At 31.5% G+C, this 27,993-nt stretch overlaps 1 protein-coding gene across 2 annotated transcripts; it reads left to right on the top strand.

Moving 5' to 3' along the window:
- The first annotated feature begins 4 nt into the window (after positions 1 to 4).
- On the top strand, positions 5 to 27,935 carry LOC143051846 (thiosulfate transporter TsuA-like). 2 transcript variants are annotated; one of them, XR_012970923.1, is made up of 11 exons: positions 5 to 894; positions 15,148 to 15,231; positions 15,915 to 16,072; positions 17,097 to 17,145; positions 18,046 to 18,148; positions 18,603 to 18,726; positions 19,119 to 19,179; positions 19,453 to 19,622; positions 20,727 to 20,878; positions 24,185 to 25,960; positions 26,238 to 27,935. XR_012970923.1 is itself a non-coding variant. In XM_076224820.1 (10 exons), the coding sequence occupies exons 1-10, from the start codon at positions 660 to 662 to the stop codon at positions 24,330 to 24,332; spliced, it is 1,284 nt and encodes a 427-aa protein (XP_076080935.1). In that variant the 5' UTR covers positions 5 to 659; the 3' UTR covers positions 24,333 to 27,935. The 2 variants fall into 2 exon arrangements, 1 of the variants encoding a protein (XP_076080935.1); XM_076224820.1 differs by having other exon boundaries at positions 24,185 to 27,935.
- Positions 27,936 to 27,993: the final 58 nt, after the last annotated feature.

Here is a 27,993-nt window from a genome sequence, read left to right as displayed (position 1 = left end):
TACAAGTGAGCTGATTTAATATAAAACCAATCTATACACTTAAAGAAATACAAATAGTTTTTTTTTTTTTTATCTATTCGATTATTTAGTATAATAATATGAACAGAGATTGTTCAAACATGCAACGGAATTAAGAAGCGGATTTCTTTTTACTTAACGAAAATAGGCTCGTGTTGAAAAAATAATTTATAACTTTTACATTTGGAACGTGTAGTAATTATCATTTGGTTCATGTGAGATACAATTATAGATAAGTGGAATACTGGAATTCTAGTTTGACATTTCATCGTTTCTTCGGATACCAATCGTCTGGTGAAACAGTGCATATAAAATATTTTACTACATGTTTCATGCAATTTGTGATGCATGTTTTAGAAGGAAAACAGACATTGTTCTATTGATGCATATTCAACTGCAATAATTCTGAAACATAATCAAGAAAGCAATTACAAGATTTCTGGAATTAAACTAACAACCTCAATATATAGGACGGTATGCCATAGACAGCAAAAAGTGGAATGAAAATGCATCGCTAAGAACTAGGAGATAAACGTGCAGTTCTAATAAGAAATATGTAGTGTGAAAGATAAAACGAAACCTATATTATCAGAAATCGATATTTTGACAAATTTAATATACTGGTAGATAAATCTTCCATAATGGCATTCGACAAATCACCAATTAAAAAGACAAAATCTTCCGTCACAGTTATTCATGTGGCGGGGATGGAAAAAGAGCAGACGGATATTTCCAATGGATCATCTGCAGACAGTGAAACTAAATTCCCACTGGATTCCAAAACGTCCAAGGACTCCGCACTGACAGTTTTCGTCAAGTTACTGATATCTAGTATTTGTGGACTAATATTTGGATTTGCAATGGAAAAATCAAGAGGTAGGTTTTCATATACATTGTTTTTGATATATATATGGGGATCGAGATGAAGGGCTGACCTCTAGTTGTCAATTCGTGTGTCATTTGGTCTCTTGTAAATAGTTGTCTCTTGATCTTCTTTATAATTTTTCATCTCTGTATTCTAAAATTTTATGGTCATGTTTCTGTTTCTGATTATGCTTAGTATTCTCTATTCGTTATATTTGAGCCGCATTTATATTTTACCTTTATTTAGTAATACTATCAAAACCGTCTTTTATACAGACTGATTCTCTGATTCTTGATTATATTTTACCTTTATTTAGTAATACTATCAAAACCGTTATACAGACTGATTCTTGGATACTGCCAAGAAGTCCCTGATTACATGCATGTGGATAGAATAACAGAAGAACACATCCATTGTATTGTTGTCTTGATTATTTTTTTTATATATGGTAAAGTTGAAACAAGCGTTCCCACATCAAATCAATTTTTATATTTCTATTCACACCCGTTTCAAAATGCAATTCTCTTTTGGAATTGATTATTGATTTATGCATGTAACGATTGAAAACGGTTGAGTATAAAACTTCAATTCAGCAGACTAAATCATCAATTTAATAATTGAAATATTTTAATAAGGAGTGTAAACTTTATTTGAAACTTTGTAATATATGACAGGAAAAAACTTTTTTTTATTAAACAGTAGAAAATAAATGTATGCCACTTCTTAAACAAATAATAACACTCCCAATATATTACATTATATATCGGTAAGTACAATATACAAAAAGGATTGAAAAATTAAGTTTGTGTATTGAAACAGGCGAATATAGACTAATCTTAAATATTTAATCTTATGATTTTCTACACATACTCATAACATATTGAATAATCTTTTTAAACTTCGGGCTATTTAAATCGGCTAATGTTATTTAATTACAAAAAATACATCTATGCGAAAAAATGTTTAACAAATTCTCATGAAAAGCCATCTGGACAATAGGTCTTATATCTGGATATTGTAACGTGATTTGTTAAGAAATAAAACGAACAAAAGTACACATGCATAGCACATGTATTGTATTTTTCAAAAGAATTTGATGAGAGATTGAATTGTATGGTAACTGTTTATGCTTTACAGCGACGACATGTACGGAATTTGGTTGCCATAAATTAATTTTGATTAAGTTCCACCAAAAACAGAAGTGTCACCAAACGGCTATCATATATAATTAACCTTAACTTAAGTTGAGAGAAAAGAAAAGTTAACTTAAGCATCTTCCATAGAATGCATTTTGACCATAGATAGAAATGACCATAGACTGAAAATGTTGATAATAAAATTAAAAGAACCGTCATGCAGACTTGCATATGTATACTGTAAAAATTGAATTTCAGAAATGTAACAAACTGTTTAAAAAAAGTAAATAACAAAAATTACGAACTTCAAACAAAATTGAAAACGGAGCTTGAAGTCCTTTATCGAATTGCAAAATCAAAAGCTCAAACAAATCAAACGAATGGAAAACAACTGTTTTATTCATGGCGGGTGATAAAGGCAAATCAGGAGAGGCTTACCCTTTCGACGTACTCGGTCTTTCTCTTCTTGGAGCTCATGCGATTTCAAGTTTTTTTTTATCTTGATAAGTATCTTCTAAAAGGCAGTAAAGAGATGTGAACGTCTTCTTACTGCTGCCTTCACTAAAAATATAACATGGTAGAATGTCACAACCTTAACAAATGAGTAACGTTAAAAAGACAAAACTGGAAAATATGTGTTTTCTCCAAGTTATTTGTTTAGAAATCTGCTCATTCATTGAAAAAAAAGTAACAGCATTTTTAAAACTTGAAGTGGCTAGTGTCTCGTGCATATTCCAAACGATAACATGGTAATTGTGTTGTTTTGTACCAAACTTACACCTTCACAGGAGCACTCATACCCCAGTTGTATAAAAGCTCTTATTGGTAGTAACAACAGATAATTCTGACTCTGAACTTATCGGTCTATTCCGTGTATTTGGAGGAGGCTCAAAAATACCAATTTGAAGGTAAACTTTGACCTAGTCGGAGGTAAAACCAAACAATCTGCAGCACTCAAGGCGATCACTACATCGCAGTTCATAACAAGAAGTTTTACATATATCATAAATCAATTTGAGGAAAACATTATTTTATCTTTGGATTGTTGTTTCATATTGTTTATTTTTGGTTGTAGGTTTAACTTTTAGTATTTGCTCTGTAAATAGTTTATCAGTTTTGTTAGATACCACTAAAGTCAATTTGGAGAACGATCGATAAGCTGACTACGGATTTTTCAATGTTTAAAATGAATCTCAAATAAATTGATAAAACTAACAAGTGTATAACAATTATGTAACGATTTTAGAAAATTCTAATACAATAAAAAGAAATTAAGATTATCATAGAAAGTTCTCAAGGTAATCAAAGTACTGAAGTACTGACGAACTACGCTTTTACAATTGAAATGAATATTTAGTAATGTTTCACAGTCTGGAAGCAAGCCACCAAACGACTATTGTTGCTACCTTCTGTATTCGTCATACATTCTTTATGCCATGATTATTGTTTGACCGCCGACAGGAGCCCGCCTCCGGGTGTTTGATTTTATTATGGGAGTGTATATAATATCCCGTCATTCTGAAGTCGCTCTTAACTAATGTCGCATAGCTACATGTAGCCTGTTGCATTTGTTCAATTGATTCCTTGTGTTATAAGGTTGCTGTTAAAATAAGCCATAAAAAATTATTCAAATGGATTTCCCAAAGTAAACGTAATTTATGCCAATATTATCCAAACTAATAAACATTTTAGAAAAGTAATGGGCAAGAAAAAATACGTTTCCATGCCGGATATTTTTGAGGTTTTATGCCATTGTAAAAACCATATGACCGAATGGTACAGTTAGTTTTTGTGGAAATATCTCCCTGTAAATATATGATATCATTGGTTGATACTCCTATCTGCGTAGGCTGAGATGCGCACTCGATTTTGTTCTATCAGTTGTTAGAAATTTACTCATGGTCGTCAGGTTACCCCAGGTGTTCTTAGTTTCTCCGAGAAAAAAATACAATGATGTAATTACACAAGAATGTAGCATCAAGAACACACTGTTATTTCAAAATTTAGAAAATAAACTGATCTTTCTGGCATCATATTGATACCTTATAAAACGGAGAATGGAAATGGGGAATGTGTCAAAAAGACAACAACCAGACCATAGAAAAAACAACAGCAGAAGGTAACCAACAGGCCGTCAATGAAGCGAGAAAATCCCGCACCCGGAGGCGTCCTTCAGCTGTCCCCTAAACAAATATATACTAGTTCAGTGATAATGTACGCCATACTAAACTCCAAATTGTACACAAGAAACTAAACAATGCTTTGTATCGCAATGTGAATCGCTGTACATTTTGTCTTTTTCTAGTTTAATTGCCAAAAATCTGAACGTCTTGCTAATAATTGATAACACTTTTTGCAAATTGTAAAAAAAAATAATGAACTTTTCATACAATAGCATTTCCCATTCAAAAAAATATGTACTCTCATCTTTTAGTTGGGTTAAAGTTGCTTAGTCTTTAGTTTTATATATTGTGTCTTGTGTACTATTGTTTGCTTTTTTTCAAATTTAGCCATAGCTATATCCGATTATTTCGACTTATGAGTTTGAATGTCTCTCTGGTATCTCTCCCTTTTTTTTTCTTTTTTTTTATTTTGTCTAATTCATCCTCAAGCATCACCCCTTCTCCAATAGATAAGGAAACTAAGTAAGCAGAATTTAACAAGGTGAAGTTTTATAATCTTAAAAGTTATTAGGTCTCTTGATTATTTTATACTTTATATATACTCAATACATCTACAAAATCCCGTGGAGTATACATGTCAGGATAGCTTTAAATAAGTATTGTACATTTTTATGTGTTGATGAGAATAAAATCTCGTAAAAATCTCCAAGTTACACGAGATAAGATAGAAATCTTAATTATCCCTGTTATCAAATCCATTATTTATAAACAAGGTCTAAGAACTCTTAACAAACATGTAAATGTAGGTACAAAAACAAAGACTTATGAATACGATAATTAACAATGTGTATGTATTTCAACGTGAAAATTAGGAAATGCATTTCAAATCTAAATTTAGAAAAAAAAACATATCGTCAATGGTATATATCTTTATCAAGCATTCAGGCATTATTTATAAATATTCAGTAACAGAATTCAAAATAAGTCTGTTATCAATAATGATCATATTTTTTCCCAGTAGAATATTTGAAAAAAAAAGTAGAAAAGATTAAATAATGCACATGTTCCGCTCATTATTTTGTACATAAATCAGACCTTTAGTTTTCTCATTCGAATTAATTGTTTTACATTTGTCATTTTCTGGCCTTTTATAGCGAACTATGTAGTATGAATTTTGCACATTGTTAAAGGCAGTACGTTTGGGTATAGTTCTCAACTTCTATGACATTTTGGTCTCTGGTGCACCTGGAGAGTTTTCTCATTTGCAATCATACCTTTTCACAGTATTTTTATACCTATAGATCGATCATCCTGAATAGTAAGTCGTGAGATTTTGTGCTTCTTACTCTTACTTTGAGATAAAGAACAGCAATTTAAAGAGTTTATACCCGGATGTTGATGAGATTTGTTCTAAATGATGCATGATACCAATTCTAGTTAAACGAAATTTTATACCAAGGGTGACATCATGAATATTGGATCGTGAGCTTTTTACTGTGACTTTGAGAGACGAGTAACAACAATAATATAAGACGAGGTTCCTTCACTATTTGATTTCATGCTGTATTGGGATTTGTTTCATGGTTGTAAGCGACTGATACAGGATTGTCTCATCTACTTTTTGAATTATTAGATGAGACTCAAAGTTTTAACCCATACCGGTATTAGACTCAAAATTTTAACCCTGTAGAAACATCAGAAATGTCTATCAAAGAATGCGTCAAAAGCAAATGGAGGACAAAATTCCGGTTATTTTAATTTTCCTTTCATTTATGCTAAACACGAACTAGAAATATTTCGATCTAAAGAATTATAGAAATATATTACATTCTCCTCTTAATAATAAAAAAAAAACCTGTCTATTTAAAATTCATTCTTTATAAACATTTTCATTTATTTTACGAAAAGTGACAAGCTATCATTTTCTGTACATATTATTCTCTTTCATATATATATAATTTAAGCACATTTATTTTTTATATGAATAGGCATTGTACACAGAGAACCTATTTAATATATGTTTATTTTTTAAAAACTTTTATTTAACTTGTTTGAAGAAAACAATTATTTTTTTTTAATGTTCATATGGAGTTTCAAACATTTAATTTTATTCCCGTCAAGCAACAATTTATATATGTAATGGCCACATCTTAAATATTATTACACACACGCGAACAAACTCTTCACAGCACACACAAGCGAGTAACAATTCGCCGTTTCAGAATATAAGGCATCCTGGATAATATTTTCAAAAGTGTACACAAAAACGTCCCAATTGGTTAAAAATGTCATAAACAATGAAAACTTAACCAATGACGTGGCGTTATTTTCTTTTTTCGGGTACGAACAATAAAATTAACATTACCCATGATTCTATAGATTCTGAAACGGTCGATTACTAATATGTGATCTTTTTATTTGGACAAATTCGTAAGGACTTTTGGGCCTCCTCACAATTTTCTTAAGGAATTTGATTAAAGGCGATATCGTGTATACGTCATTGAGACAACAACCCAAGAATTGATAACCATCAGACATTCAGACTTCAACAATAGACATATGAGTCCTTTAAAGTTGTGATTGAACTTAACAGAAATTATCAAAGATATCTTCTCAACACCATACACATGCATTTTTATGTTTTTTTTTAATTTTAGTTCATTTATACGGTTTTGAGTGTAGTGTGACGTTCATTTTCATTGATCTATAAGTACACAATTTTGTTTAGGGGCCAGCTGAGGACCACATCCGGGTGCGGGATTTTTTCGCTGTGTTGAAGACCGTCCCATTGGTGGCTTTCGGCTGTTGTTTTCTCTTTGGTCGGGTTGTTGTCTCTTTGGTCCGGTTGTTGTCTCTTTGGTCGGGTTGTTGTCTCTTTGGTCCGGTTGTTGTCTCTTTGGTCGGGTTGTTGTCTATTTGGCATATTCTCCATTTCCATTCTCAATTTCATTAATAACAATTGTTCCAATAAACATTATGATATTCATGACATAATAGAATCCAGTGGCGGATCCAGAAATAAGAGGGGGCCCACCGACTGCCTAAGAGGGGCCCCAATCCGGTCACGTTTCAATGATTCCCTATATAATCAACCAAATTTGTCCCCGAAAAGGGAGACCTAAATCCGTCTCTGTAATCAACGACGAAGTTCCTGACTTTTGACAAAAATATTATTTTGTAAATCATAGGCAAATTCATTGTGTTCTCACCCTCCCCCTTTTATTTATTTGAACAATTACACATGATGAAAACTCGAATTCTTGGAATAAGCATTTATTTGATTCTTCTTTCTATAAAATTAATTATTCGGTTATTCAAACAGAACACACACAGCAAGTGGGTGGAGAACGACATTCGATTTTAAAGATAATATAAAAACAATAACGGATCGATTTTGACATTTAAGCAATTCCGTAATTCGTTTTCATAAATAATTCAGAAACTATAATCAGTCGATTTTGACATTTAAAAATCTTTGATTTATACTAAATGACATTTTCAGTAATATAGGACTATTGAACACATTCCTTATTCATTATAACATTAAGATAAAGACGGGAACCACGAACAGTCTCGGGGTCGACGGGAACCACGAACAGTCTCGGGGTCGACATATCAAGACCTTCACCACAAAACTCCCCAATTTCACCAGGATTTCTATTGCTCAATACTATCCATTTATTCAGTTTTGTGGACCAACGTTTACTTTTTTTATTTTTTATCATCTAGATTGTTGACTAACTTTTATAGATGTTCGTTTTCTAAGGTACACGGGCCTTCTGGTATTTTCTAATATTTTGAATGACGTGTTAATATCTACGACAATTGAACTTTATGATAGATGAAATATCTCTATAATAAATATTTTAATTGTACTTCAGTCCATTATTTTTTTATTTGATCAAATGCAAGTTCCCTTTAAGAAAGTGACATGTCATTTTGGACTTATTAAAATCTTAGGGACATAATTAACATGTTAACTTTTACAAAGAAATTTATGAAATTGTATTGATCTGCAAAGAATACTCATTTAGAAATAAATTCTAAAATTCTAAATAGCTTCTTTAAAAATAAAACCGATCTGCTTAAAATGACAGATGGCTTTGAAATAAAAATAATACGTCGGAATTTAAGAGAACTAACTACATTGCATTGCTGATGTTAATGTACAATCTAGTTCGATAATCTATAATTTATGTTTTTAATTGATAATTTATAATCGAGGATTATACATAAGTTCAAAATCGTGTGAGTATTTTTTCATTTGACAGTGAGCAATGAAACTTTTCACGCATTTTAATGTTGTTGTTTTTTATGTTTTGTTTTTCAATTCTATGCAATTCTATTTTAAAATTTTCAATTTGTTAGACTTGTCTTAAATCAGATAAATAAACGAACTTTCAATGGGATTTTTATACGCAATCTGTAATAATATTAAACGACAGAGCCAAAATTGGTCAAGGAATCGGAGCTTTGCGTAAGGGGAATATATTATTCAATATTATACAATTTCCAAAACTTTTGAAGAAAAAAAGTTACATTATTTTCCATCTTATCTTTAAAGACGTGTGCTATAATTAGTCATATAGAGTGAGGTGCTCATTTTCGCCACATCTTTTCATGTTTTCTAAAGTTTATGTTCAGGTCTAAATGTTTTTGAAGTACACTGATATTTCTATATGAAGATAACTTCAAATGCAAAATATTCTTAAGCTTGAAAACGTGTTTGTTTGAATATAATCATCTAAAAGGTTAGATTAAAGGGTGCTTGAAATTTTCTGATTTTTTGTCAATGTGGGACACATATTCGCCGTTTTTACATATCTATTTAAAACCAAATAACCGCAGCTTTAAACAACATTAATCAAATCAATTTCATTAAAGATGAATAGCAGACATTTCAAAGGTGTTAAGAACTGAAATTTAGGGCATTCAGTCAAAGAATTACTTAGAAATACTTCTTTGAATTCGTGTTTTTTCTTCAGGAAATTGGCTGAAAATCGTTGTCTGTTTTTCGGTCCTTTTCAGTAGGTGCCGCAATTTTGTCTCAGTTCTAAAAAAATAATGATATTTGTTATATAATATCATTTACCGGTATATATCTTCCATTTCAGCCACCCTTTGTAGTTTTTACACCTCAAAATCATAAAACGGCGAAATTGTGTCCTCGGCGAATATGGGCGCCCCACTCTAAGTATATTTACGTTCGATTTTCAAATGTCAAATAATTGTTACGGGATTAGTATTTTATGTGTTTGGAATCCAAGGTCTACTTGACAAAATAACTTTATTGCAATATATTTTCCTATAACCTTATAACTTGATAAATTATACAAGTATTACGTAATTTTTACACATTGTGCCTAGAACAGTATTATGTAATTTCGTATGTTTCATGTTGAAATTTGTTAAAATTTAAAACAAAAAAGTGTTGCATACACCTATTGCGAAGTTTTGTTCATTTAACAGTTTTTTTGATTGATATACATGTATATTCTTTTTGATTAATATAATAGTAATTTGAGGCAAATAAGAGAGTCTCGAAAAGTAATATATTGAACAGTATCTATAGTGCAAAAAAAAATAAAAAATTATAAAATGACGCTTTAAATTGTACATACACAATAGAACTTCTACAATACATGTTTTGTTTCGAAGTAAAGCGGGTGCGGTAAAAAGTGTAGGAGGCAAATATATATATTAATTATTGTGGACTTTAAAATGGATCAACTAAAATAATATCAATAGATATATTAATGTTGGGAGAGGTGTAAAACCCTTATTAAATCAAACCGCAGAAAGAAGTTAGACCAATACAAAAGTGTTTGTTTTACTACAGGAATGTTTTGCAAAAGTTTTTCAAACTTTACATTTATTCCCCTGCATTACTGCTTCATCTGTATAAAAACCGCAATTTTGACAGAAATCGGCAAATTTTGAGTATTTGTGTAAAACTGAACTAGTATACCAAATCTAAAAATTAAAATAAAATATACTTTCTTTCAAGACCAAAATAATTCATCTTGACTGAACTTCTTTGTAATTTGAGCTTGATATAATTTCTATTTTATATGAATATATATAACTGTTGAAAAATGTTAATAAAGTATGTAAATCTTTTGATATACCAGATCCAATAAGAATTTTACAACATTTAGATTTGAGTATATGAAGCTAAGACAGGTGGAACATTTCGATTCAAAAGACCAGTCTAGATAATTCCGTTGAATATTTGATGTCTTGTTACACGTTTTGTAGTAATAGTGTCAGTTTGATGTTTCCAAAAAAAAAATCTTTTATTTTTACAATGTTGGATTGCAAGTATAATTTAATTCTATTCTATGTGAACGTGAGATGGTGGTTGATAATCCAAATCCCTTTTCACAAATAGTCAAATTCCTTGTTCAATTTGAAAGATCTCAGAAGGTGATTCGGATCTATATAGTGAGTTTAGTTACATTTTAATCTCTTTTTATAAGTGTTCGCTAGAATGACTTTATAATAATCTTAGGGTTTGTAATCTATCTTTAAAATAAATATTGTAATTAGTTTAAACACTTGTAATCCGGTTATTTTGCTGCATTTAACAACATGAAACATTCAGTGAATACCACCGAAGACTAATGAAAATAAATTGTTATTGAAAACATGACCGATTCCTATGTTTTCAGAAGAACTTGGCACCTTTGCCAAACTAAAGATATCTAACATTTATGACTTTCTAGATTAATTGGATATCGATTTATTCCTATCTGTGTTTTTGTTTTAGTTTAACTGAATTACAGATACACTTACATCCACTAACAAGATTAGAGTATACGTATATTTATATCTTCATACGTAAAACAAAAATCCCTGGTATATAAAAAAGAAGATGTGGTATGATTGCCAATGAGACAACTATCCGCAAAAGACCAACAACAGAAACCAAAAAACTTACACCAAAAAAATATTGTTAAAAAAATGAATATTAAAAATAATGTCGTATAATAATTTTTTAAAAACTAAAAAAGGACATTTCTTAGTGACCAATCTAATTAAAAACCGATCTCTCATTGCTCCCATTTTCTGATATGTCGCGTGGGAGATCTAACGAAACCTGCTTTGAGGTTAGCCTGGGGTCCTGGCTAATCTTGTCAGTATACGACGCGCAGCTAGATTGGGCCGGATGCCAGGCTACTTTGAGGTCACATGTGAGTGAACTGGAAGATATGAATTTATAATGATATGCAAATGAATTGACGACCTATTAATAAGCCAATCAAAAAAGTTTATGAATTTTTTGGACTGACGATTTCTTCGTAAATAAAATGAGTTACATCCCTTTACCTTACGATAAACTTTCAAGACTTTCGAAAAATGGTGTCGGGATCGGGATTTGGGGTTTTTGCCCTGATTAAAGCGGGTGTCTTCAACCTGAAACACGCCGAGTACTTGCCACTGGACGTTGAGTGAGAAACATCCGTCTTGTTTGAATTTAAACCTCAGTAATTTTTCTTGCGAGAAACAAGTCGAGCAAGGACGGTTAAACCCGATAGCCTGCAGGGTATCTGTCGTCCACTGGAACTCAAATGGACACATTATTATGACACTTAGTCTTTAGTTTTAATTATTAACACAGAAACAACAAATACAAAATTTGAAGTATGATTCAAATTTGGAATCGTACCTCCTACGCGCGTCAAGCTAACATTGACTGTTTTCTAACGAACATAAGAGCTATATCAAACTATATGGATCGATTAAGAATAACAAATTACTAGTAACAGAAATGATGCTTTGTAAAAGGCCATCTTTGGGCACCTCAATTTTTTTTATATAAAAAACTTAAAGCATAAAGGATGATCTTGAGAGCCTTTTATCTTTGCTGATTCTTTTTTATTTTTATATATTATAACAATTTTTTTTGCCCTGCCGTATTTGATTTCCTTTTGTTATAAGCAGCCAATTTAAATATGGACACCTCCATTTTTTTTATATAACTTGCATAAAGGATGATCTTGTGAGCCTGTCATCTTTGGTGATGTGTTTTTTTTTTTTTTATATAAAATCTTTTTTGACCGGAATTGATTTTCCATTGTTATAAGCGGCCTATTTAAATATGACAATTCATGTTCTGATTTCATATAAACATTTTATTTACATGTTACAAATTGACCCTCTTTCATTTAGATATAATCTTTCAAGGATAAATAGTTTCATTAAAATCGTATAAAATTATACAATTGAAAGATTTCAATCAGTTTTTAAAACAGGTGCCGCTTTGTTAAAATCAAATCAGAATTTTAACTTTTAATTTAACCTATTTTGTTGCTCCAAGGTTCCTGTCAACTAATGTAATTGTTTAAATACCAACAATCTTTTATTTTATTACTAATAAATGTCATTTTTATTAAATTACTGACTGTTGAAATTTGATGAAGTTAGATTTGAAAAAATGCCATGAATGAAAATGTTTATGATGAGTCGGAAAAATAGTGCACCGCCAAACAGATGTTTTTAAGGTTTCCATTTTTGTCAAAAAAATAATCGATGGACCTTTTTATAGTTTATGTCATGGCCAAATGATCTTACGGTCTTGCTATTTACTGCACCACTAGCCTTCTAACACGGATGTTGCGAGTTCGAGTCCAACACGTTCGACTTTAATATAATTGCCTAGGATCGCCAGTTTCTCTTTCGAAGGTCGATGGTTCTCTCCGAGCACTCCACCAATAAAAACTGACAACATACAGTAGGTTAAATGAAAGGATACATCTTATTGCTCGTAGATATACGAATGATAATTATAGTATTTAAGTGTAGTTGTAAAATTTTAATGCTTCATTTCTATACAAAACTTTGCTGCGGTCAAAGCTCTTACACACCCAAAATTTATACAAAAAGAATTCAATTCATAAGTAAAAATATGTGTCAAAGTCCAGTGAAATACTGAGGCTGGAGAAGAATTTTTGTATTTTGTACAACGGATTGTGTGGTAGTGTTAATACACAATTACTTTGAGGCGGTTTACGAATAATGTTGTCTTTATATCGAGTATTTTGTACGATACATAAAAGTCTGAATGTGGTTACAGAAGATTGCAAATGGGCAAATAAGAATTTACGAATTGAGAAAAGTTGCGTATTTGACAAATAATGCTGATACTTATCTGTCCATCAATATCCTCTAACATAAGTCTACCTTCAGGTCAGACACACGACTGACACACACTGGATAATCCGAAACGACAGTTTAGTACTCGTACAAAATGTAAATTCAGTACTTTAACTCTACGACCACATTAAGAAAATATAAAGCAATAGTGGTAGTTATTTAAGGCGTATAATTTACTGTTTTTCGTGGATATAACTACTAATTTCGTTTAAATCTTGACGGGATTCAGGTTAAAGTTACTTGCTTAAACTTCAGTTGCAAGTATTTTACGTATTATCAGTTGTTGACTTGTGTCAGATACCAACATTGACCGCATGTGGCTGCGTATTCAAACATCCCACACCAACATACGACCAGATCTCAATAACAGGGGTTTTACTGGCTAACGGGAGAATTCTTACCTCTACGCTACACGTCGCCAGTAAAACTGCATTTGCGACCGTCTAATCTACAATTGACGGTGGCAACTCTTCAACTACAGTACTGTTATTCCTTAAAGGGTTATTCTGGATTGTGTTTAAAAAGTGTGTGTGAATCTTAAAAAGAAAATTGGTTAAACTATAAGCCCGATTCTTGCAGTTTCAATTTCTCCCAGTAACGGACTCTTGAGGGAAAACAATCGCTGAAATGTTTTGTTCAGGTCTTGTCCAAGTTAAATCTATCTATATTTTTTGTCATTGTTTTTTTTTAAGATGAGTTGCAATTGTGATGACGTTGACCTCACATCTTTTTCGTTTATCTTTAGTTCATTATTTAAAACCTGACAACTGCAAAGTTCGTTCACGGACGAAGAGAGACACTAAAACCGTACATGTATGGGATAAAATGAGTTGGGACCGGGGTGTTATAGAATAGTTTCTACAAGAATAGAAATCGTTTTCGGTCAAAAGATAAAGGAACTAAAGAGACTAATGCGAACCAAAATATATAGCAATATTTCAGAGATTATGGGACCAAACAAATATAGATAATGGCGTAAAATGGTTTAAACATTTATAGAAAATATAAATTGTCATTACCCGGCATCAAGCCCCTCGTGTAAATGTAACATGTCGAAACAAATCCAACTGTGACACTGTGACACTGACAATACGAAATTGAATCACACATTCATTCATTTTTACCAACTATTTGTAACAATCCTTTTTGGTATATATTTCATTTGACTGGTGTTTGTAAAAAAATAAATCGTATATCTATGAAATATTTTTTGATTATGATGCTGTATTGATTTTTGATATTAGCTTTCCAAATGTCAGGAATGAAAAAAAATAAAGATCAATCAGAGGAAACAGATATCCGTGTTTCATATAATTTTGCATGTATATGTAAAATATATATATCGGTCAGATTTTTTAAAAAGAAGACGTTAACAGATAAAAATAATAACTTATAAAAGAAATAATCGAAAAACCGAAGGAAACAAAAAAAAAAAAAAATATTTGTTGTGAAAATTAATGTGCGATTCAAAAACACGAACTTATGATCTTTTTACCTTTACGGAGCACATAAGTTTGCCTAGCGTATTAAATTAATAAGACTTATAAGCCTGGTTTGATAAATATCCGCCCGGCGTTTAGTATTGCTGTGTTGTTTCTGTATAGCGTTGTTTGGTTTGTTGTTTTTCTTTTTTTCTTTTTTTTTTTTTTATAGTTTTTCGTTATCGGTTTTTGCCATGGCTTTCGGTTTCTCTTCGACTTATGTATTTTGAATGTCCACTTTGTAGAGGATTAAACATATTCGATATACAGTGAATGATGTACAATGTAACGCATAAAATTAACAATCGCATAGCTCATTATAAAAGTTGGTATAACAAAGGCCTAATTTGTTTTGATTTGTTTTTTAGTCTTTGAACCAGAAGCAATAAGGCAACAGATGGTGTTTGAGCTGTTCATCATGCTGAAGGTATTCTTATCCGCAGTAGCAGCAGGTACTATTACGTATATATTACTTTACATTTATATTGATAGTTACAAAACTTTCAATTTTTTGAAAAACTAAGGATTTTCTTAACCCAGGCATAGATGACCTTAGCCGTATTTGGCACAACTTTTTGGAATTTTGGATCATCAATTCTCTTCAACTTTGTACTTGTTTGGCTTTATAAATATTTTGACATGAGCGTCATTGATGAGTCTTATGTAGACGAATCGCGCGTCTGACGTACTAAATTATAATCCTGGTACCTTTGATAACTATGTATTAACGATACAATCTTACTGTACCACGGTGTACATTTTGATAACAAATGCATATCATTGATACTTTAGGCCAATTATTTGATACAAAAAAAGACAAAAAATGACAAAAAATATAGCAAAATAAAAATCAAAATAAAGAAATGAGCTACTATCTGATATCCAATAAAATCAAAGTAACATCATAACAAGACAGAACACCCCCCCCCCCCAAAAAAAAATAACATAAAACCTGAAAAAGAAAATATTGTTTGTACAAATGTATATGCCCGATTTGAGACGGAAAAAAATAAAGAACAGGCTAGATGGCTCTTTGCGAAACATCAGATGAATTATTTTTGCTTGTTTTTTAAAGTCTTTTGTTGTTTTTTTGTTTTTGTTAGTATATATTAGAACTATTTTTGTTCTATTTCAGGACAGTTGTGTTTTGTGATTTTATCTATTATTCCTCAAGTGAAAGAGAAGTTTGTGCATGCTTTAGAGGAATATACGAGTTGTTTTTCACAGAAGACACTCTTTACATCAGCACTCGGATCTTTCATTTTAGGAATCGGCATGGCATTGAGCGGAGCTGTAAGTTTTTTACGGACTTAATTCTGTTATTCCACACTTTCAACACGAGTATTTCCCTGTATGTAATTAAATCTGCAGGCACTACGGGTTCTTCCACCAATAAAAACTGGCCGCCACGAAATAGCTCAAAAGTGGCGTTTAAAAGTGGCGTTAAAACATCAACAATCAATCAATATAAAAATAAAGAGATGAGTTATGATTACTTATGAGACCATCTACGAGAGTTCAAATGAAGTGGGTTCCAGTCAATAATGAATTATATAAAAAAGAAGATGTGGTATGATTGCCAATGAGACAACTATCCACACAAGACCAAAATGACACAGACATTAACAACTATAGGTCACCGTACGGCCTTCAACAATGAGCAAAGCCCATACCGCATAGACAGCTATAAAAGGCCCCGATAAGATATAGTCATCCGTACAGCTTCAAGAACGAGAAAAACACTCATATCGTAGAGTCGGCCTGACATGTAAAATATGAAACAATTCAAATGAGAAAACTAACAGCATAATTCATAACAAAATTATTTTTTTTTGCTGTGAATTATACACTGGTTGTAGAAAATAATGTGCCTCTGTCCTTGAAAGTGCTTTTGATAAGTTAAAAGTATTTTAAAATAGGCGTTTTAACCGACTTTATTTGAAATTAATTATTCATACCAAACGCATTGTAGCTTCCAAAAGTTTTAAATTACACGTGTAAACAAAGATTTAGAAACAATTGAATAATACATGCATTTATGCATAAATAAGTTTGCTCTTTCCGTCTTTTTCATCATTGGCATTTCAAAGGGGAAATTACTCTCTAATTACAGGCTCAGATACGGAACTGTGCATCACGAATCGCCTACACAACTCAAACTTTTTTAAAATAAAATTCAACAATTAGCAAAGATTGCTTTATGTTAATCAAACCTTTTTGGTTATTAGAAGGAATATTTATCTATTCTATCTAAATGCATTAAACATTTTTACCTATAAACATGAAATCACATATTCAATATTTTTTTTTCTTGCAGTGCCCTGCTATGGTTTTAATACAGATAGGTACATGGGTACCGAATGCAAGTAAGTATATTATCATATACTTAGAAATAAAAATGTTTGCAATTAAGGACAAATACAATATCTCACTGAAGTGTTGCATCAAAATGTACCATGCTTCATTGCAAAAACAAAAGACTTCAATAAAATACATCTATCAAATAGAACTTAAGAATAAAATGATCCCATTAAAAACAAATCAACGAAACTACTTTTTTCCGGTTCAAGAAAACCATTGATTTACAATGTGATAGGATTCCTTTGTAATTATTAGTTTAACTTTTAGCAGAATTTTTAGAAGTATGTATTTTTTTCTTGAATTCAAAGAAGAAGAAGAAAACAATGAGCAAACAAGCAAGTTACGTCATTTTTGAAAGAGAAAACGTTTTCTTTTGGTGTGTTGTATATTTAAATGTGCATTCTATTTGTCTTCATTTGGTTAGAACTCCATGCAGGGAAAACTCTCTTTCTGAAACATTTCAGGCTTTCGCATTTTCAAACAATTTCTATTTGGTTTATGAAATGCAACCAAAGGACCATTAATCTTATTTTAGTGGATTATTTTTAATATAACTATTTAGTAATTATCTAAAATCGCTTACTGTATTTAACATTATAATATAATTTAATTTTAAATATATCACGTCTTTTGATTGGCTGACCTTGTTATCTTTATCAGCTCATATACACAATTTTATCATGTGACCTTAACGTCATCAACGTTTTTCCATAATTTACTCCGTTTAAAATGGAATTCAAAATTAAATTATAATAAATGACTATAATGTTATTTTTTCTGTCTATTCAAAATAACACTACGCGGGTTATTCAGTGTGCACCACATTTTTTATGTTATTTCTTCATAGACAGAAAAAAACATTCCAGTCATTCCTTAAATATTTGTATAGTTTTTTATATTTTCAGTATTTTCACTTATTGGTTGTTTACTTGGAGCTTTGGTCTACGGAATGATCGCCCCTTTTGTAGAGAGATTAACGAGACCAAAGAACCCAATGGAAAAACACAGGTATTTAGATTTCACTTTCTAATTAATTTGTTTTTTAAAATCTTTATATGTATTTTCAAAAGTTTCAGTATTTTGGAAACATTGATTTTATTTCGTCATTTATGAATAAGATTACCAAAAAGAAACGAAAAAGGCAAAGAAAAACTGTTTACGAATCGGTGAACAAAAGAAAAATTTAGAAAAAAAACCCCAAAGAGGTCCATTAAACAACTACATTTGTACATAAAAAACTCAAGACTGAGTAACACGAACCCCTATATTTTTCGCCTTTCAAATGATCGTAATTCTAGGTAAAGAGTTGATTTTCATAAAGTTTAATCTATAGCGTATTTACTTTGGATTTATATGATTAATGTTTAAGTCTGTAAATAACTTATATCTAACAATGTGTGTTCATATACTATGAAACTTCCGTCTGTATTTACGGTCTCATGTAGTATTTTTTATCTTTCAGTGTTCCAGCGACGTTTAAAATACCATTCTTCGCACTGGCTTTACCAATGAGTATTTTATTAGGAATAGTAGTTTTTATAATGGAATGGTTCTGGCCATGGACCAAAGACACAGACTTGATTCATGTGAGTATTTTTGCTTGTTGATAATCGACTTAAAACAAGGACTTCTGGACTTTAAACAGGCAAAAGAACTGTTGATTCTATAAACCATTCGTTCATTCGTTTGTTTGTTTATTTACTCTATCTCTTTTCCATAGTTTATGAATTGAGTATTTGAATTGAATTTTAAAAGTCGCAACAATTTTTCGTCTCAAGAGGTCTTCTAACAAATAAAAAAAATGAAAATAATTCTTGTGTTTTGTCTAATGGAATCGATGCAAAATATTTTTACAAAGAATTTTGTTTTGCTAATCGATTAACGATATTTAAATATCAGTAAACTAATGTTGCTTTTATTAAAGTAGTCTTTTCCATATTTTACGGTTTTAACATGACATTCTTATTTTGTATTTTAGAGAAGTAACCCAGCATCAGCTAATGTTTTTACAGCAGTTTCATGGCCGCCATATGCTTCCGGTTAGTATTTATTTTTAAATTTTGAATTCATAATCAGTACTAGTATCATATAAATACTGTGTCTGACCTTATAAAAAAGAATAAACAAACTGATTTGTTGAAGAATCTCTAAATCGACTAGCGGCTTCCAATTAACCAATTAGCAAGGAAACACACTGGATTTTGTAAATAGATACGTACGTACACATTATTTGTCTAATTCTATTATATACAATAGTTCATGTAAAAAAACTTAATTTTATCGGAAGAATTCATCTTAATTCTTTTTTGCAGGTATAATCCTAGGAATTATACAGTTACCGTTAGTTTTATTTGTACAAGACACAGTAGGTGGCAGCAGTGCCTACGTCACAGTGATGTCACAATGGGTTGTAACCGACAAATTACAGAAAATCTTTCCATATCTTGCCAGTAAAAGATTAGGCGTTGGTAATTGGTGGCAGGTAAGTCTCGTCAAATTGTAATTATAATTATAAAAATATGTGGAAGGATTCTAGTAGTCAGCACTTCGGTGTTGACATGAATATCAATTATATGGTCATTTTATTAGAAATTAACTGTTGGCAAATGTATGAATTATTCGGATTTTCTGATTCCAGACATAGATTAGCCGTATTTGGTCCTAGACCACAATTGTCGTCCCTTGATTTTCGTTGTCCCTAGTGTTGACAGTGGGTTACTTGCCAATTAATTTAATACCCCTTCCAAATTTATATCTCCATGTTTTATGCTGCCTCAAATTGCAAGAAGAGGGGGGAGGGGGTGGTAAAATTACGCTGTAAAAAAATTTGGGTTCAGAATTTTAAAGGAAAGTAGTGATTTGGTCCAGCTGAAAAAGGTTACAAATTAGCACTTCGGAAGCTGTAAAAAGATTTCAAGACGCCCTAAACATAAAATTGTCCATATTTTGAGTTAGAGCCGATGAAGTTTTCTATAATTTTGATATAATTTGTCCCAAAAGTAGTACAACACACTTTAAAAATTTCATTGAGAAAGCGCAGGTGGGATTTTTTAAATTTTCATTTATGTTCTAAAAGAAATGCACTACGAATTGATTGTGATCTCGGACCATTTGGCACAACTTTTTGGAAATTTGTGGCCTCAATGCTCTTTAACTTTGTACTTGTTTAGCTTTCTAACTATTTTGATCTGAGCGTCACTGATAAGTCTGATGTAGACGAAACGCCCGTCCGGCGTATCAAATGATAAGTTTGTACCTTTTAACTACAAGCCAGCTACAGAGTATGAATGACATGTATGATCCGACCGAACGTGGCTCCGTATTTATGCATCCCAATTACATTGTTTCATGAGAGCTGAGCGGATATACAAACAAACATCACAAAGACAACAATTTATAATAGAAAAATATATACTGATATGACTTCTGAAAAAGATTCTGTATTTAAAATTTAGATAGAAACATTGAAGTTATAGTCGGTTCCTTAAAACGCACTATTTTTCTTTAATAAAAATTGGAGATATTATATTTTCAGCCAACTTATAACACTTTTTATACATCTTATATGATTCACTTTTATTTTCAGGTATTTTTAGTGTGTAGCGCAGTAATTGGAGGATTAATATCAGCGTCGGCGTCATCATCATTAACAATCGCTCTTGGTGCGCCAGCACATGTGGCATTTTTTGGTGGATTTTTTCTCATATTTGGAGCAAGATTCGCTTCAGGATGCACAAGGTATATATGATTTCCATTTTAAACGCCTGGACATAAAGTGAATATAATGAATCGGATCGTAAAGGTAGGGTGTCATGCAAACCCTCCGCACGTTAAAAAAACATTGTACCTACTCTTTGAGGGATCTATCAGTGGCAGGTTGCAAGGAAATTATATAACCCTATCCAACATGCCCTCATGTGAAAGTGGCAGTTCAAATTTTCGCTTTCATTCATTTAGCTATTAAGAATAAAAGTGTCTAATAAGAATGTCAGTCACCACTCTTCTACTACAGCGTATGAAGATATTTCAATTTAAACTAAAGGCAACAGTAGTATACCGCTGCTTGGAATTCAAAAATCGATCGAGAAAAAACAAATCCGGGTTAAAAACTCAAACTGAGGGAAACACATCAAATATAAGAGGAGAACAACGACACAACAGAAACACTAAAATGCAACACACACAGAAACCAGTGGCGGATTCAGGGGGGGGGCGTAGAGGGCGTACGCCCCCCCTTTGCTCGGACTTTTTTTTTTTTTTTTTGTAAAATTATTTTATCAGACTAGACTTCGTGAACTTTGCCATTTCCCGAGTATTTAATTTTTATACGACAATTCTTTACTTAATATAAAGATATTTTTCGGTGGTATTTACTGATTGTCAAAGTCATGTGATTTGCTATGGTGGAGTTGACCAGTGCGTTGAAAAAACGGCACACGACGGTCATTTTGAAATTAAAATTACAGTAATAAACATTGCTTAGGCTGAGGATGTCATGACAATCAGGAAACCTTCAAAGCAACACAGGATTGAGCAAGAACGTATTGACTTCTATTTCACTATTCCACCAAACAGAAAGTAATAGTAAATACTCTATAGACTATTGCACCCTCAAGAAAAAGAATTTCCACAATATTATTTACCTACGAAAACATGTTTAACCCCAAATGCACCAGCTTATTTTATAAATAACAAATTGAATAAAGAACCCCTGTCACCCCGCCTCATTTTTGCGCTTGTTCCAAGTCAGGAGCCTCTAGACTTTGTAAGTCTTGTATTATTTTATTTTTAGTTTCTTGTGTACAATTTGGAAATTAGTATGGCGTTCATTATCACTGAACTATATTTGTTAAGGGAGCTACCATTTAATTTTTATGGGGGGGCTAGGATGAAAAATTTTGTCCTGCATTTTTTTTAGTTGTAATCTCTGTCCTGCCTTTTTATTTTTCACTATATTCGGTCCGGCCTTTTTTTTTATTAGTTTATCCTGACTTTTTTTACCTAAATTGTCATCCTGCCTTTTTTTTTTGCAAAGTGTCTCATCCTGCCTTTTTTTTTTACTCAAAACTCCTGTCCTGCCTATTTTTTTCAAATTTCATCCTAGCCCACCCATAAAAATCAAATGGTAGCTCTCTAAGGGACCAGCTGAAGGACGCCTCCAGGTGCGGAAATTTCTCGCTACATTGAACACCTGTTCGTGACCTTCTGCTGTTGTTTTTTTGTGGTCGGGTTGTTGTCTCTTTGACACATTCCCCATTTCCATTCTCAATTTTAGTATAAGCTCTATAAGAATTTCAAGTCTCAGGTACGAACCATTTGATTTGAGGAGACAGTCTTAGATATTTGAGAGAGAAAAATTGACTCTGATTCTTGCCTTAAACAAAAATTCTGAACCGTATCTGGATTAAAAACAATAGTCTTGTCCAGTTTTTTGCTATTAAAAACGAAAATTTCCAACAAAATTATTTAGCATGAAATGAACATGATGAAAAAAACGGGCGTAGTTTTTTTGGGGCCGGGGTTTGCGTGTCTGACTTGAATGTCTGTTTCGCCGGACTTATATATATTGAATACTTTGTAACCTGCCTACTGGGTGTGACCTTTATGTCTCCATTTGTCGACCATCAGTCTAAATTCGTTGTCATTTCAGACACTTTCGTAATCTTTGGGGGATTTGGAACCCCTCACTTCCGTTCTCTAAGTTATGTTGGGTGAAACATATATCAATCAAACATTTTGATAAAAACTGCTTGTTTGTCTTTTTTAACTCGTGTTGGTCGTATTGTAAATTTCATCGAATGTCCATGTCCATAAAAAAATGTCCAACCCTTACACTTTTAATACAGCAACTATAAAATATACATGCCCCAAGCCAGGAACCGTTTAAATTGTGCATATTACACTTATTTTATGTTTTTAGCCGAAAAAAGGTCCCAAAAATTTTTCGCTTGTTTGTCTTTTTTAACTCGTGTTGGTCGTATTGTAAATTTCATCGAATGTCCATGTCCATAAAAAAATGTCAAACCCTTACACTTTTAATACAGCAACTATAAAATATACATGCCCCAAGCCAGGAACCGTTTAAATTGTGCATATTACACTTATTTTATGTTTTTAGCCGAAAAAAGGTCCCAAAAATTTTTCGCTTGTTTGTCTTTTTTAACTCGTGTTGGTCGTATTGTAAATTTCATCGAATGTCCATGTCCATAAAAAAATGTCCAACCCTTACACTTTTAATACAGCAACTATAAAATATACATGCCCCAAGCCAGGAACCGTTTAAATTGTGCATATTACACTTATTTTATGTTTTTAGCCGAAAAAAGGTCCCAAAAATTTTTCGCTTGTTTGTCTTTTTTAACTCGTGTTGGTCGTATTATAAATTTCATCGAATGTCCATGTCCATAAAAAAATGTCCAACCCTTACACTTTTAATACAGCAACTATAAAATATACATGCCCCAAGCCAGGAACCGTTTAAATTGTGCATATTACACTTATTTTATGTTTTTAGCCGAAAAAAGGTCCCAAAAATTTTTCGCTTGTTTGTCTTTTTTAACTCGTGTTGGTCGTATTGTAAATTTCATCGAATGTCCATGTCCATAAAAAAATGTCCAACCCTTACACTTTTAATACAGCAACTATAAAATATACATGCCCCAAGCCAGGAACCGTTTAAATTGTGCATATTACACTTATTTTATGTTTTTAGCCGAAAAAAGGTCCCAAAAATTTTTCGCCTCGCTTCGCTCGGCGACATTTATAATCTTCGCCCCCCCTTTACAAAATCCTGGATCCGCCCCTGGAAACGAACTATTGAATAACAATGACCATTTTCCTGACTTGGTACAGGACATTTTAAGAAAAAATTGTGAGATGAACCTGGTTTAGTGGCTAGCATAAAACGCTGCATTTGAATAGTGCTATCAAAATGTAAAATAAAATGTATTGGGAAAATCTATCGTTTTGTACTGTTCACAATATCAAAAACATCAACAGCATTTTTTAATATACAATATTTACGAAGGTTTCTTTATCTTTCAGTGGTCATGGGATATCAGGCATGGGTTTATTAGTGTGGATGTCATTTGTAGCAGTTCCTTTTATGTTTGGAGGGGGAATAGCAACTTCTTTCGCTATGCAAGCTACCGGTGCATTGGACAATTATGTGACGTCGACCGGTGCTATCTGAAAAATGATACATAAAACGAAGACAATTTCCGGTGCTTATAACTATGCAAAATGACAGGACATGGGTAGTTCAAGTGATTTAGAGAAAAACCGGCAAGACCCTCATGGGTAGTCAAGGTCGTAAAACCACCATCATCATCACCAAGTTGTTTGAATGTGCAATGAAATTAGTGTAACAATGACGTTAATAATTTGCTAGAATTCATATTACTGCTACAGTGGAGAAATTATTTCCGAACAATAACATCAGAATAAATGACAAATTTTCTATTTAGAAGATTCCTTGACTAAAGTATAGTCGTTGAACAAAATCCTAGTTGTCAAGTTAAGTTAATGCATGTAATTGCCATACGAAGTAGTCAACCACTTATTTAGTAAGATAATTGTATTAGATTACAGAATTGAACAAATCAAATGTGCCAAATGATACTTATATTGTGATTATATCCATATTTATACATAATTATTATATCATTTTAATTTATATATACGTGTATATATATTTTACCTTAATCAAAAGTTTTATGATTATAACACCTCATAGGAGTTTTAGTTAACCAGATTTATTTGTTATCGGCTTTTTAAACTACATGTTTAAGTATTATAAAATACCTTAAACTAAGGGAGCAAACATTTAACTTCAAGGAAAGGTCATGTTTTTTTCCCCTGAGTAATAATATTTTTCCTGCGCAAATCGCGAACAATTTTATTTAGTTTTTCAAAGCTATCGATCAGATTTTTTTTCAATATTTAACACTATCAGATATGGGAAATATATAGATTTAGAATATTTATTTTTGTCATCTGCTTGATCAGAATATTTTTTTCTCTCATAAAAATGGAATTCAGAATATTTTTTTAGAAAAAAAACCATACCCCCTTGAAGTTAGATGGTCGTTCCCGAAGACGTTTATTTTTCTATGTAACTTTAATTTCTGCTCTGTTACTTCATTTTTTTTTATCGTTCTGAATAATTTAAGGAAATTCAAATGCATTTAGGTAATTCCCGTTGCAGTAAGACACGCACCTGTTTCAATGTTTAAAACATAGCTTATAACTTTTTGTGCATTGCAACAAACAAATTGTGTCACAAGGGAAAGTATATTATATAAGTTATATGACTAGCTGTTCTATTCTGTTTTGTTTCCGTTTATATCTGGGGCATTATTCCAAGACGTTGTATTAATCATCCTATTTCATTATTTTTTTTCATTTCATTGTTTCCTTCATTTTATTTAATCTTGCCAATTTGTGTAATATTTATTCATCGAGTTGCTCTACATTTTTATACAACGTCGATTTGAAAAAAAAAATCCTATAACAATCCAGTAGACAAATACTTATATAACAATCAAATAGACTAACAGAAAGTTATGAATTTAAAGTCACTAAGATTTTTGAAAACGAAAGTAAAGCATAGGCCAACTTGCAAATTATATCCCAAATTATGTAATATTCTTTTAGACAGAATAAGCAAAAGAATGGGTATCCATTTATATTGATATTCATCTGTTTGGGTAAAGGGAAGTAATCAGAGTTCTAGTTTTAATATAATTACAAATGTTTTCTTTTATTTGATGTGATATCCGTTTGTATACAACATATGTTCACATTTGTATTGCCTTTAAGGTGGTACCCAACACTTTCACTCAAATTAATTTGGCTCGTTTAATTATCATAAAATTGTGTCAAAGTAATTACTTTGACTCTTTAACAAAAATATAAAAATTTCAAAAATTTTGAACTAACTGTTTTATCAGAAAAATTACACTGGTTATATAGCAGTTTGACAAACACCAATTTTGATCATTGAGAAGCTTAATATTCCCTTTACAACACAACGTTATTAAAACGTTAAGCTGACTTTACAGAGTTATCTCCCTGTAGTGTTAGGTACCACCTTAAGAACTATTAAATATTTCAATTAAGGAACAAACAGTAGGACGGGTCATGATCATTTTCCTTGTGTGATTCTGTTCCTGAATCATTTGTTTATTTTGTTTTTCTACATTTGTCATTTATGCTTTTTTCCACATCGTACTTTCAGTTATAATCAAATGGTTGCTCTCTTACTCAATGTGCCATACACGCTTTATAGCCCTTTTACCTCAGTTGCCAATCATTAATTTATTATTTGTAGTAACCATTTCTCAATAAGCATCGTGCATATTCTGTATTTTTCTAGTAATTTTTAAACCCACCAGTTTTAACAATTAACAAATGATGACAGATGGGAAATCGGAACCATTCGATCAAACTTCCGAATGGATAACAAATTTCCCGGATGTTATACGGTTGTGTTTGTGAAGGTCACACGGGTCAGACGGCAAGCTAACTTACAGCTTAACAGTTTCGGTACGGGTTTTCGCACTTGTTAATATAAAATAAATTGTAACAGTCAAAAGGCAGTTTTTTATTCGTCTTTTTCTTTTTTTTATCCCAGTTAAGAAACATATTAAGCATATTTGATGATTTAGTTTTGGGCTCTTATTGTATTTTATCTATAAAAATTAAGTTTTAATAATCAATTTAGTTTTTGGCAGAGGAAAACGTTAAATATAATGATAAAAGTCTTTACGACCAAACGCAGAACAAAAGAAAAATACTTAGCAATACACAGTTCTAAATATTAGAAAGTATTGTTTGTCTGATAAGTGAAACAGGTTGTGAAATATAAAAAAAAAAATCTGCAGATATTCCATATTTTGGAAAGTCTGACGACTCAGAGTCTGCCGATGATAACGTTTAAAATCTGTTCTTTTGGCTATTTATATGAAGTTTATTTCAGTACTTAACCACTTTCACTCGTTTTGATTTCAATTGTATTTTGAATTATTGCCACTTTTATGGCTAAATTTCAATTTCACAATAACTGCACACATAACTGACAGATTTTGTCTTGTACAATAATTTGGAATCACCACTAACTAACAAAAGATTCACCGCACTTATCAACGCCTAGAAAAAAATACATTTACATATCAATTTGACGATCATTTCAAACTAAGTGTAGCATTATCATATGTAACGTTTATGTGTGAAGTTTACTTGCCAATGTATAAGGTTTTGCAATGCATTCATGATTTAGTCATATTAAGTTCAGTGTGTTTTATCATCCAGAATTACAAATAAATTGAGCCATGTACAATGAAAAATAAGTCTCGGCATACAAGCAGTATAAATTTACCTTAAAGAAATACATAATTTTGATGAGAGATTTTGTTTTCTGTTGATGTGTTTTATTTTTTTTTTACATATATTGTTTACCATTATGGAGGCAAGATTATAATGATTCGCTTAATGAAATAATCACATGAAACATGTAATTAAAACAATACATTCCCCAATAAACAGGAACTATATAACATTGCAACAGTACTTTGTACATCTTTGTATTGTTGGGAGATTTTTGACCTAATTTGAAATATCAATGGTGTTTTTATACTGTTTGTAGATTGATACACAGGACCGTAGAATAATTTATATCAAGTTTGAATGGACTATGTAGAGATTGTTTTTGTTACCATGGTTACTATGCGACATTGTATTATATGTTGACTTTGTTATTATTGTTGATTTTCATATTAAATTTCTATATAAAGATTGTTATATTTTATTATCTTTTTTATTTCGAAGTTGGAGTTAAAAGAAAGACACAAATG

Source organism: Mytilus galloprovincialis, chromosome 11 (genome assembly GCF_965363235.1).
Source record: "Mytilus galloprovincialis chromosome 11, xbMytGall1.hap1.1, whole genome shotgun sequence".
NCBI classification, from domain to species: Eukaryota; Metazoa; Mollusca; class Bivalvia; order Mytilida; family Mytilidae; genus Mytilus; species Mytilus galloprovincialis.
The sequence above is the reverse complement of the archived record's forward strand: the minus strand, read 5'-3'. Positions and strand labels throughout refer to the sequence as shown.

Bases quoted from the DNA above. Each gene is read 5' to 3' on its own strand.
- LOC143051846 (XM_076224820.1), top strand. From the start codon at position 660: ATGGCATTCGACAAATCACCAATTAAAAAGACAAAATCTTCCGTCACA. The intron at 17,146-18,045 runs GTAAGTATATTA...TTATATTTTCAG, and splicing joins TACATGGGTACCGAATGCAA to TATTTTCACTTATTGGTTGT. The intron at 20,879-24,184 runs GTATATATGATT...TTTATCTTTCAG, and splicing joins TTCGCTTCAGGATGCACAAG to TGGTCATGGGATATCAGGCA.